Raw genomic sequence first — 11,636 nt, 5'->3', positions numbered from 1 at the left:
CAGTATCGCACAACAAACCATGCCGCAACTGGATGCTCGCCAGCCGAACTCCTAATGGGAAGGCAGCTCCGAAACAAGCTACCTAGTGTAAAGATTCCGAAGGATAGAGCGACAGAGTCAGAGTGGCAACACAAACTTAGGGACAGAGACGCTCTATCAAAACTCAGACAGAAAGAGTATGCTGATGCTAGAAGACATGCTGAGCCAAGTGGAATTGATGAAGGCGATGAAGTACTGCTGCGACAGACTCGCCGCGAGAACAAACTCTCTCCAGTTTTTGAGCCTGAAGCTTACAAGGTTTTGCAGAAGACAGGTAATGCAGTCGTACTGGAGGATTCTGATGGAAATAGGAAGATGAGGAATGTAGCACAAATGAAGAAGTTCATCAAACCACAGGAAGCAGTCGCCGCAGACATGCTGCCTACTCCACCTGAAATCGCGCAGGAACACCAAACCGCACCTGAGACCCAGAACCAGTCCACACTTGATTGTACAGCTGAAATGCCAGCGTCTCCTGGTTCTCTGGACAATCAGCGACCTGCGCGCACTAGGCAACAACCTGTTCGTTTTAAGGATTATGTGCTACAATAAGTTTTGTTAGTTTTATTTTTCTTTTCAGTTTTACATACATGCGTAGGACCCCTACTATAGCTGTTATAGTTATTTAGCTCCTAGTATGGACTTTAATGCTAAGTAAGGGGGGGATGTAGTGTCCGCCGCGTTGCATTATGGATTGTTAAGGTGCGCAATGCACCATGGTAGAACACATGTCAGAGATCCGCCATCTTGTATTAAATGTGGAAGACCACGAGTCTGTTTCTTTTTGCTTTGTTCCTTGCCGAACACCACAATACCCAGGGTATGGATACATATGATACCCAGGGTATGGGTACATATGATACCCAGGGTATGGGTACATATGATACCCAGGGTATGGATACATATGATACCCAGGGTATGGATACATATGATACCCATGGTATGGATACATATGATACCCAGGGTATGGGTACATATGATACCCAGGGTATGGATACATATGATACCCAGGGTATGAATACATATGATACCCAGGGTATGAATACATAGGATACCCAGGGTATGGATACATATGATACCCAGGATATGGATACATATGATACCCAGGGTATGGGTATATATGATACCAAGGGTATGGATACATATGATACCCAGGGTATGGGTACACAGGATACCCAGGGTATGGATACATAGGATACCCAGGGTATGGATACAAATGATACCCAGGGTATGGATACATATGATACCCAGGGTATGGATACATATGATACCCAGGGTATGGATACATATGATACCCAGGGTATTGGTACATAGGATACCCAGGGTATGGATACATATAATACAGAGATAAGATCGCTCATTTATTCTTTTTATACTCATTCTCATTAAAACTTCTTTCAAAACTTCTGCATTTTGAAGTGCAATGTGCAAAGCTGTAGTCAAACGTTGTTTTAACGAATCGTTGTGGTGGATTCTTGGAATTAATACGTTGTGTCAGCTGCGCAGTGAGGCAATCCTCAAGTTCTCGAATGATCGAATGACTTCTAAGGGCACGTGACCAGACTGCAAGGCGAAGGAGCTGGTGCGACCCCGTACCATTCCACTCAGCGCGCGCCGAAACTCGCGTATTTTAAAAGTATATATGACCGGGTTTATCAGGGAGTTACTGTAGTGTAAGAGCTTGACGGCTAGCACGATTTCGAAGTCTAAGGTTATCTTGTAGAAGCTCGCCGCAGTGCTGGTGACGACAAAAGGGAGCCAGGCCAATAGCGAGGCAGTGGTTACTATGAACAGTGTCTTAGCAAGCTTGCGTTCATAGGTCATCTTACGTCCCACGTGACAGCCTTCGCCGTGAGTGTTATTATGACACTTGACTTTGAACCATATAAGGAAGTACGAGATTACCATAATAAGGACCGCAATACAAAGTGACGTCATGGGAATATATGTAGACATGGGCTGGCTGTGGAATATTGCCAGGGAGAAGTATGAGGCGAGTGAGATAGTGCATGCCGCTGACCACACTGCGATGATGGCGAAGAGGTACCCGCGATCTGCGAGCTGCCTGTGGCGGAAGGGCATCAGGGTGGCGTAGATGCGCTCAAGTGCCAGCAATACAAGGCAGAATATGGACGAGAACGCGCACATCATGTCTACGGGCATATAAACATTACGCCACGAGCTCATGTCCCAGGTCAACTCCCACAACGAGTGATGCACCCCGATCAAATAGACGAACATAGGCATGGGAATCGCGCCCACTAACAAGTCAGCGGCGGAGAGGTTGAGCAAGCAGTACGTGCTGCGCTTGCGCAGTTGACGCCCTGTCAGGAAGACTGCGACCGTGAGAAGATTGGAAACGACAATCAGGAAGGACTCGGCGCCGAATGCGCATGCCCAAACCGTTCCCTTGACGCTGGATGAAGTCACGTGATGCAATGGTGGTAGTCTGGATACATTGCTTTCATTCATTATCTTATTAGTAATACGGTATGCCTACGTATGCCCGTATGTAACACCGTGAGTCCCGTATGTGACCCCGTAAGTCCCGTATGACGTGAGCCGTACTCGAGGGACACTGTATTTATAAGCTTCTATGTTAACCGTAAATGAATCGGCCTTTCGTTGGCAGATGAAGCTACCCCGAGAATAGTCCAGTACCAGTGACTCTGCCCGACTCGGCCCTCTCGAAGTCCTTGTTTTCGCAGTTGATAAAACACCAAAGTAATAACTTGAAGAAAAACAAGTTTTATACAGCGCAAGGTTGTCGTAACAGAGAATCACAGAATTGATCACGTAACCTAAACAAGCCGCGTGTTGCGCTCCCTGTGAGATTCCAGTCGATGACTCATTTACACATTGCTATCAGGGCCGTTTTAGCTTGATCGCAAAGGAGGATATCACGTAATGTACGAGAATGGTCCAATATTCCACTGTTCAAGTGTTGAGTTTTTAACATTCACTTGTGTCCTCTTTGATTTTCGCCTACAGCTTGTCTACACCACGCCTACGTAGACCACCTTGTTTTTTAGCTTGTCAGTAATCCTTCCAGTTATACAGTCTAGCCCCTTGTCACGTGACTGCCGCTAGAGAAAGCGTCTTCGCTGCCTGATACTTTGAATTACGATTCCAATAGCAGTGTTTCCCTATCAATAAGCACTTTCATTTACCATGAATAAGTTTCTTATTGCTCGACTTCGTCTGTATATCGTCTTCACATGCTGTTACTTTTGTGTAAAAACGATTACAATTTTTCTTGGTTCCCGATTCTTCTGGTCGTTTTAAGCTGTCTTCGAGATACCCGAGATTGTCTTTGATAATGAGTTGAATTCGTTTGAATTCCAAAGAGGAAACGGTGATCTGCGTTACTTCCAATACTGCGAAGAGAAAACAGAGGGAAAACGTTCAAATTGCATTGAAATAAGAAAAGAAAGCCTACGTCTCGATAAGCTGCCACCACTCAGGGCCAAGCATCGCTGCACGGCGCACATCTTACAGGAATACCAATCAGCAAAGATGAATTGTTATCTGGTTTACGTCAGATTTTTAACAGGAAGTTTCTATGTTAAGCTCTTGTTGTTTTCATACAATTGTCACAACTAGCGTCAGGTTTTACAGAATCTCCCTGTCGGCACAGAGAAAACGCAGATAGCGAAGAGTTTGTGGTTATTTTCAAAGCACGCGTGGCCAGCTAATAGGCGCGTGTTAGGGGGGGGGGGGGGGGGGCGAGGTGCAATCATAGATATTGAATTTGAGGACACTTCCCTATTTAGTTTATCCAGCTGTGTTCATGATTTATCGAATTGTATCATTATAAATACTTTTCTTTTTAAAACCCCTTGTCTAAGATCGTGTATCAAGATTTGGGGAATTGCATTCAAAATTGAATTTCAAATTAATTTGCATAGTCTATCTGCATAGTTTCAATCATAAATTTAGACAACAAAACGTCTTCGTTATATTTCCACAATTCTAATGCTTTCCTATGCTAAACAATGCGGCGGTGCCTTTTACTCTAAGTCTAGAAAGATATCTCATCAATTGTAAAATAGTGGAAAATGGGAAAAGTGCTTAAATACTAACTGTTCGGTATCAAGTTCAATCTCATCATCATAATTATCATTATAAACTTTTAGTGTTTCGATGATTTACTTTGTAACGTGTCCTAGTGTGAACCAACCTTTAGTGTTTTGATGAGTTACTTTTTAACGCGTCCCGGTGTGAACCAACTTTTAGTGTTTCGATGATGTACTTTGTAACGTGTCCTAGTGTAAATCAACTTTTAATGTTTCGATACTCGCTCGCTCAGGTAGAATTCTGTGCGTGACGTAAAATGGGTGTATCAACGGTCTTTACATCGATGCGAGGCAATATCGCGGCACTTAACAATTCTTTTATAGTTATTTCCTTTAAAAGCGATAACGTCTCACGAAAGTTATTGTATCTTTTATTGCCGTCAAAGATGTCTGTGTCCGCCCCTCTACGCATCGTCTCATGAAATTCGCCTGGCATGGTTTGCAATCTAGAATTGAAGAGAATATTTGTATAATACTGATGTGTTTTTAGTTGCATGGATTGCTGTCTAAAAATGAAGGGAATATTTGTAATATTGATGTGTTCTCGTGCTTTGCTGTCTAGAATTCAAGGGAATACTTGTAGTACTGATCTTCAGAACATAACATAATCAGACATTATTTAAATTTGCCGGAGATTTGAATGAGATGTCTTTCACTCTTATCACCAGCCCTCGTCTAGGGATGGGCCGCGGTCAGTGTCAATCTGTATACTACACTCTTTTATTGTAAGAACCTTTTTTTATCAGAACGCCCAGGCTGGGATTTCACCAAATTTTAAGAACATGCCGATGCTCAGATAGCAGCAACATATTGCTTCTTTAGTCTTATGTGTTCTTAGAGTAGCCGTTGGTCTAAAAAAAAAGAATGTATTAAAATATAATTTCAGGGGCGGATTTAGCTTTTCCCTAAAAGAGGGGTTTGGCTCAGTGACAAAGGGGAGGGGTTATTTGTTTTTCGATAAATATGGCTTTCTGGCAACCCAATGGGGGATTAAACCTTCTAAACACGCCCCTTAGATCCGCTACTGAATTTTGTATTAGAGATTTCCCTTTGTATACAAAACTTTTTAACCTTTTCATAAAATATATTATTTTCTAGGGATTTTAAATATTAAGGTGAATTTCGCGTTTTTTTTGTGTGTCAGATTTTCAATAGTCACCACATTGTTCGAGAATGTAACTTATATATACTCAATAAAAAGAACAACTAGGATTATAAAGAAAAACGAAAAAAAGAAGAATCATTCTCATCATTTTATGTTTTTAGTTTAGAGAGTAAAAAGTTTTTTTTTGCGACAACACAGTATCTGAGTATTGCTTTAATATTATTATGGTAATATAATAAGCCATGCCGTTCGTCAGTTTATACCGTCTGATGAATTCTTCTCGCGTGATTCGGGCCGTATCGTAGCCCTTAATAGTCTCAGCAGCTTTTAACCGATACTACTTAAAAATGTTTTGGATGTTAAAGAATAATCTAGAACTCATGAAGTTCCGGCTCGCTTTGCAAAAAGGAAACATTATTATCGAGGTAGTATGGATATTTGGATTCAATGGCCTCTTTTCTCTTTTTGTTCTTATTTTTTAATTGGAAAACCCGTGGTATATAACTAACTATCTATCGGATTCAGATCTGCTAATTAAAAAAAATCCATCTTTTCTATCTTTTCTATCGCCTCGGCCTATTTTTCTTGCATTTTTTCTTTCATATGAAATTTAAAACGTATCTTACACGATCTTGTATAATACCGTAAAGCGAATAAGGTTTGATGTATGGATCTTACCAACAATGGCTCGTCAAAGCGCTATTCCCCTAGTTTCCGTAACCGATCCAATAAGTTAATCGGGCCACATCTCAGAGCATTAAGAAAATCATTAAAGTCAGGGTTTTGCGGACCACCTTCGAAATGTCAAGAAGAAAATGGTAAAAGTCTCATAAAACATTGTGACGGCCGGGTATTCCCTCCAAGACACTCTCCGACAAATTAATGCAAGATTAAATCCCTGATATATTCCTGATTTGTAAAATCCCTCATTTTCCTTCAACAAGGAAAATGTATCCAACAGAAGCTCTCTTGTTATCTTTTGTTATCCTAGCAAATTACCACGGAGAAAACATTTATCTACATCGCCTGATTTTTGGGAGCAGTGGCCTTTTTTTATTAATTTCATAAAAAAACGACTTTTTTTGATTTCATAAAAAAAAAGAAGACTGGTGGTTATTTTGACATTTTTTCTCATGATTTGTCATTCAGTACAAGGTGGGGCAAAGGTATCTTTAAGATGGCGGAATCTGGAAGAAGTGAGCGAATGGCACTAGTGTCAAAACCACTAATTTATTTGTTCTTACCAACAGTTACTACTTACCTTTGCGTTCACCCATTTCCTGCTTTTAGTAGCACAAATACACCAAATGCAAAAACCATCTCGTCATCCACCAACCTACCAACTCCAGCGTCTCTCACTATTTACTGCGTAACAACCGTTTCCATGAAACACAGCACAACAGAAACTGGGAAGGGAGTAGCGATATTTTCGAGTAGAGTAGATCTGTTTAATTTTTAGTTATTTACTTCATGTAAGATACCATGGATTGGCATCATCTCCCTAACCCTAACCCTACATGAAGTAGGGTATGAAGAGTAGATATGAAGAGTATTATAAGTGTTTCACTACACGTTGAGGATATAAAGAAATTGCCAGCTGAAGTTTGACTAGAAAATGGAATAGGTATCGATCTCTTTAAGTCGAACCATGTGACTCTCGCAAGCAAGTAAACGGTGTACCCAGATGATCTATACACGAACCACATAATTTATTTACCGTTGCCAATTGTTTGCTATGTCAGCATGTTATATAAAAAGTATGAAATAGGAAAATACGTGAAACGGCCTATTGACACCTAATTTCTATTAAAAAAGCCAAAGCGCTACCAAGTCCTAAGCTTTTTTTGGCGTTCTGGCGTTTGTCTTGTGACAGACTGGAGAAGGCTTTTCAAAAAGAATATAACTATCGGACGCTTATCAGACCACTCGTGTAATGTCTCATTTGTCAAGGCTGACCACAATTGACAAAATCCTACTAAAAGCTTGAAGCATATTTGGCCATACCTTTACGCCGGCTGCTCTTAAATGACTTCCAATTTAAGTCCATTGGACGGTATTTATACGGTATCACCTTAAGAACGGTTAACAGTTTAAAATCGATCTTCTCCTCCAATGAATATTATCCATACTCCAACCAACGAGAAACCCCCACGGCCGAATTATCAGCTAATTACTCAGCTCCCCGGTGATGGATATTTCTCTCTCGCTGTTTAGCTTTTAGTTAGCAGTTCTACCGTTCTGGAACAGTCCACGCGGCCCACTTCTTTTTTGGTTCTAAAGATGTTTTCCACTTGATTATTTAATCGGGCCGTGAAACCTTGCGCTTCTTGAAAACGGTAAAGGGATACTCGGATTTTTCTTGTAAGATACTTAAGCTTTCTCGGCGCTTTCTTTTGCAATGGCGCGGAATTTCTTTGGAGCAGTCACAGATGACGAAGATTGATCCGAGATCTACTACTTCATTCTTGTAATGAGGTCTGTTTTATATGACGGGATTCATTAGGTAAATAGGTCTCGGTTTGATGATAGAATGCGAGAGAAGTGGCAGTTAGTCACACCGGACATTCCCCACTACTAATATGCGGCTTTTATCTTTTATCATAAAGCACAAGTTTTCATTGCTTATTTACAGTAAATATTTTATATTGTTTTATTATTTTTTAGAATTCACGACACGATTAAGCAAGCCTTGGGAACAAGCCAATATGAAGTACCTCAGCACGACCTCCCAATCACACAAAAATTCATCTGACAAATTTCAAAGATAAGATAAACGAAAATTGTCGATTGCTTTACAGCGCACACAACGCCGATAAATAGTTCCTGAAATAGCTACAATTAATAGTATAATCTTCAATGCTTTTTTGATAAAAATGTTTTGTTTATTATAATTTAAAAAATCTAAATGTACAATCATGTTTAGCGCTTCACTTTATAATTATTCCTGATAATGATAAACCATCTTGATCTCCCTTATTTAATGGGTGACTTCCGTGCACTTATTGTTAAATATATTTTATTGTGTCCTTCGAAAGCGATTCCACAGATTTCGACAAAAAAAAAGCGCTTCGAAATGTTTTAATTAACAAAAGCAGCTGGTAATCTGCATACTTATTTACAAACAAATTCGTTTATGAAAAAATAATGTCGGAATGGACCTAAAAAATAAATTGCTTGGTAGTAAGAGTCAAGTGCTTTTGAGCACACAAATTTGAAGCGAATCAAATAATAAAGGAGGTATACTATATTCTGCAAAGCACAGTTGAAAACCTCACGGATACTAAAACCTGTAGTTGAGGAAATGAGGATGTTATGTTTAAAAACAATCAATAACTGTAAAAGCTTTGCTATCCGCTTTAAGTTACTAGGTCCCAGCCCCCCTCCTTTGTCGACTACGACTCCAACCGGGTTCAGGAAGGAATAATTAATGGAGACTATTCCTCTGCTAAAGCCTTTTCTAACCAACAATTAGCAGAAGCAGGGGTAACAGGGCCGCACCCAAGTCAAGCACAAACACTTTGTTAAAAATTACAATTATGATAATGTCGTGGAAATTGAATAAAAGGAAGTATCGACATAGTCCAAGATTAATGACAGGTTCCAACACTGTGTAACAAATGTCTATTTAGCTTAGCTTTTTATATCAATTTTGTGCCATTCTTACAGATATTCTGCCGAGTACGGTCAGGTATCTATCTGGTCATGGATCTGGTCAGGTATCTAGTAATGGACCTGGTCAGGGATCTGGTCAGGTATCTGGTAAGGTATTTGGTCAGGTATCTGGTAAGGTATTTGGTCAGGTATCTGGTCAGGTATCTGGTCAGGTATCTGGTCAGGGATCTGGCCAGGTATCTGGTAAGGGATATGGCAATGGATCTGGCAAGGTATATGGTCAGGTATCTGGTCAGGTTTCTGGTCATGGGTCTAGTCAGGTATCTGGTCAGGGATCTGGTCATGGATCTAGTCAGGTATATGGTCAGGATCTGGTCATGGATCTAGTCAGGTATCTGGTCATGGATCTAGTCAGGTATCTGGTAAGAGATATGGCAATGGATCTGGCCAGGTATATGGTCAGGTATCTAGTCAGGTTTCTGGTCATGGATCTACTCAGGTATCTGGTCAGGGATCTGGTCATGGACCTGGTCAGGGATCTGGTAAGGTATTTGGTCAGGTATCTGGTAATGGGTATGGTAAGGTATTTGGTCAGGTATCTGGTACGGGACATGGCAATGGTTCTGGTCAGGGATATGGTCATGGCTGTTTTCAATGTAGTGTTCAGCCCCTCCTAATGGATCTGATGAACGGCCATATTGTCACGCTTGATGATCCAGGCCCCGCCCCTCCCATGGAACAAAATGCAAGGGTTATGACAAAGCAAAGACGTCCACACCGTGATGGTATCGAGAACCTGGAGAAAGTGAGTTCAAAGGACACACACGTATCTACTGAAAAATCGATCGAAAGTAGACGATCAAAGTAATGTGGCATTTGTCACAGCTTATCAAAATGTACTTAGATGCAGTGTGGAAGTAGGGTTTTTCTTAGAAGTACATGTTTACAACGAAAATCAGACTCACCGGATATACTGTAATGAATCTGAGAATTTTTAAATAAATAAGTTGTCGGATAATCTAAATCATGCCAAGTGTGTTTATTAGATTTTGGAATTGGTGAGCTTATCTTTTAAAAACAAAGCAAAGTAGTTACAGTTCAGACGAATCTTACGTGCACAATTTAAAACATTTAAAACATTCCTTTCAATATAGAAGATAGAATTAGTTGGGTGTTTAATAGGGAAAGACTTTGAAGGGAGAATAATGGACTCACCCGTTAGATATGGGAATAGCGAGGCTCGAGTCTGGTCTCGTCTGGAAACTTGAAACGACGATCTACACAACGTTGCTCACGAAATCTGCACAGAATTTTACACAATTTACACACGTTTCAATCATTTTTCCATTCATGCTTGTTCATCGCGTTTTGGAACTGAAGGCCTGATTGTTTCGATTAGAAAAAGCTTTCTCCGTTAGTGTTCTTCACGTCTTGTCAATCCAGAATGGATCACGACACGTTCAGATAGCGAAGATGGGAGGTTTGTCACATTCTCAATGCTGAGAATGTCAAACACGCTATTTTACAAGACCCCTGATCCATGTAAAGGGATAAGTCTGCGAGTTTAAACGCTGCTAATGATGATCGCCCCTTGGGTCTCATACTCACATGCTACATGTCGCAGAGCTACATGTCGCAGACTTGGTGATCGCGGAGAAGTCTGGAGCAAAACAAAGACGGCATAGACGTGCCAAATAAGAAAACATTGATACAAAGTGCCTTTTGAAGGTCCGAAGTTTAATAGCGAAGGTGAAATGTGTTTGGAAAATATGCTTTGAACTTCTAATTAATCAAATAACCGATTTCCATTTATGCGACAAATTCACAAACTTTTCAATCTGTTATTTAGTGTAGGAAAGTTCTGGACGTTTAATACAAACGTCATAGAATAGCGTAAAAGAATAGAGATTTATTTATTTTTTATGAAAGCGCATCGCAGCCAATTCTTTTCCGGCTTTTCACCATGCAAATAATTAGTCGGGTAGGTCCATCTAATAGCTAAGATTCGATTATCATAAGGGGACTGGACCGAGCGTGGGGAAGAGGCTCAGCCATTCTTTTAATTGAGAATAGGTGTCTTTTAACTCCCTGCAATATAAACCTGCGATAGCCCCAATACGTACAAACAATAACCTCAAGTCAAGGCTATCTTCTATAATTAACAGTTTATTGGTCTTGTGAGCATTGGCGCGTATCTAGAACCTGGCTTATTTAGCCGCCCTTTTTTTGTTTACCCAAGAACCTCGTCTACATGCATTCGCCCCAGGTCTCTGGCAGACCTCATCAGTCGGAGGAATGTGGGGGGAGGGGGTAATATAAGAGAGAAGGTGGGGAGGAGGAAAAAGAGTTGTGCACACTTGGACTTCCCCCCCAGGGGGTGGGGTGGGGTGGACATCCACCTCCCCTCTTTTTGAGTAACAAAATTCAAAAGTCTCTTTGTCTGAAGAAAATAAATGTCTGAGGGACGGAAGGTACTGTCCATTTTTCTTCTCCTGCTTAACTTTGCTGACACGACAAATCCAATTCAGCGCAAAGTATCGTAAGATCTATGTAGTGACCTACCAAGAACTACTGGATCAGTTATAAGCCTTCTATACGCCGAACATCCACCCCCCATTTAGAAATCCTGGATCCGCCCCCGCCCTGAACAAGCCTCATATGCTTAATGTGCTTTCCACTAGCGTTTTTGGACGAGATAAAGTGATTTTCTAATCTATCATGATTTTTTTATAAATGAAATAGGTATAAGGAAGGATGATTAAGTCTAGAGAAAAATATCTAATTTTCGGTTAAAATCTCTGGCA

General features: G+C 40.7%; 1 protein-coding gene across 2 annotated transcripts; it reads right to left on the bottom strand.

The window, feature by feature from the left end:
• Positions 1–1,387: 1,387 nt before the first annotated feature.
• On the bottom strand, positions 1,388–11,117 carry LOC5506558 (alpha-1A adrenergic receptor). 2 transcript variants are annotated; one of them, XM_001627194.3, is made up of 2 exons: positions 10,048–11,117; positions 1,388–3,416 (listed from the first exon to the last, which is right to left on the bottom strand). In XM_001627194.3, the coding sequence occupies exon 2, from the start codon at positions 2,509–2,511 to the stop codon at positions 1,534–1,536; it is 978 nt and encodes a 325-aa protein (XP_001627244.2). In that variant the 5' UTR covers positions 2,512–3,416; positions 10,048–11,117; the 3' UTR covers positions 1,388–1,533. The 2 variants fall into 2 exon arrangements, with proteins under 2 accessions (XP_001627244.2, XP_032230817.2); XM_032374926.2 differs by lacking the exon at positions 10,048–11,117 and adding an exon at positions 7,225–7,797.
• Between the last annotated feature and the right edge of the window lie 519 nt (positions 11,118–11,636).

This window comes from Nematostella vectensis, chromosome 3 (genome assembly GCF_932526225.1).
Source record: "Nematostella vectensis chromosome 3, jaNemVect1.1, whole genome shotgun sequence".
Taxonomy (NCBI): Eukaryota; Metazoa; Cnidaria; class Anthozoa; order Actiniaria; family Edwardsiidae; genus Nematostella; species Nematostella vectensis.
Note: the sequence above shows the minus strand (reverse complement) of the source record. Positions and strands in the feature narration are given on the sequence as shown.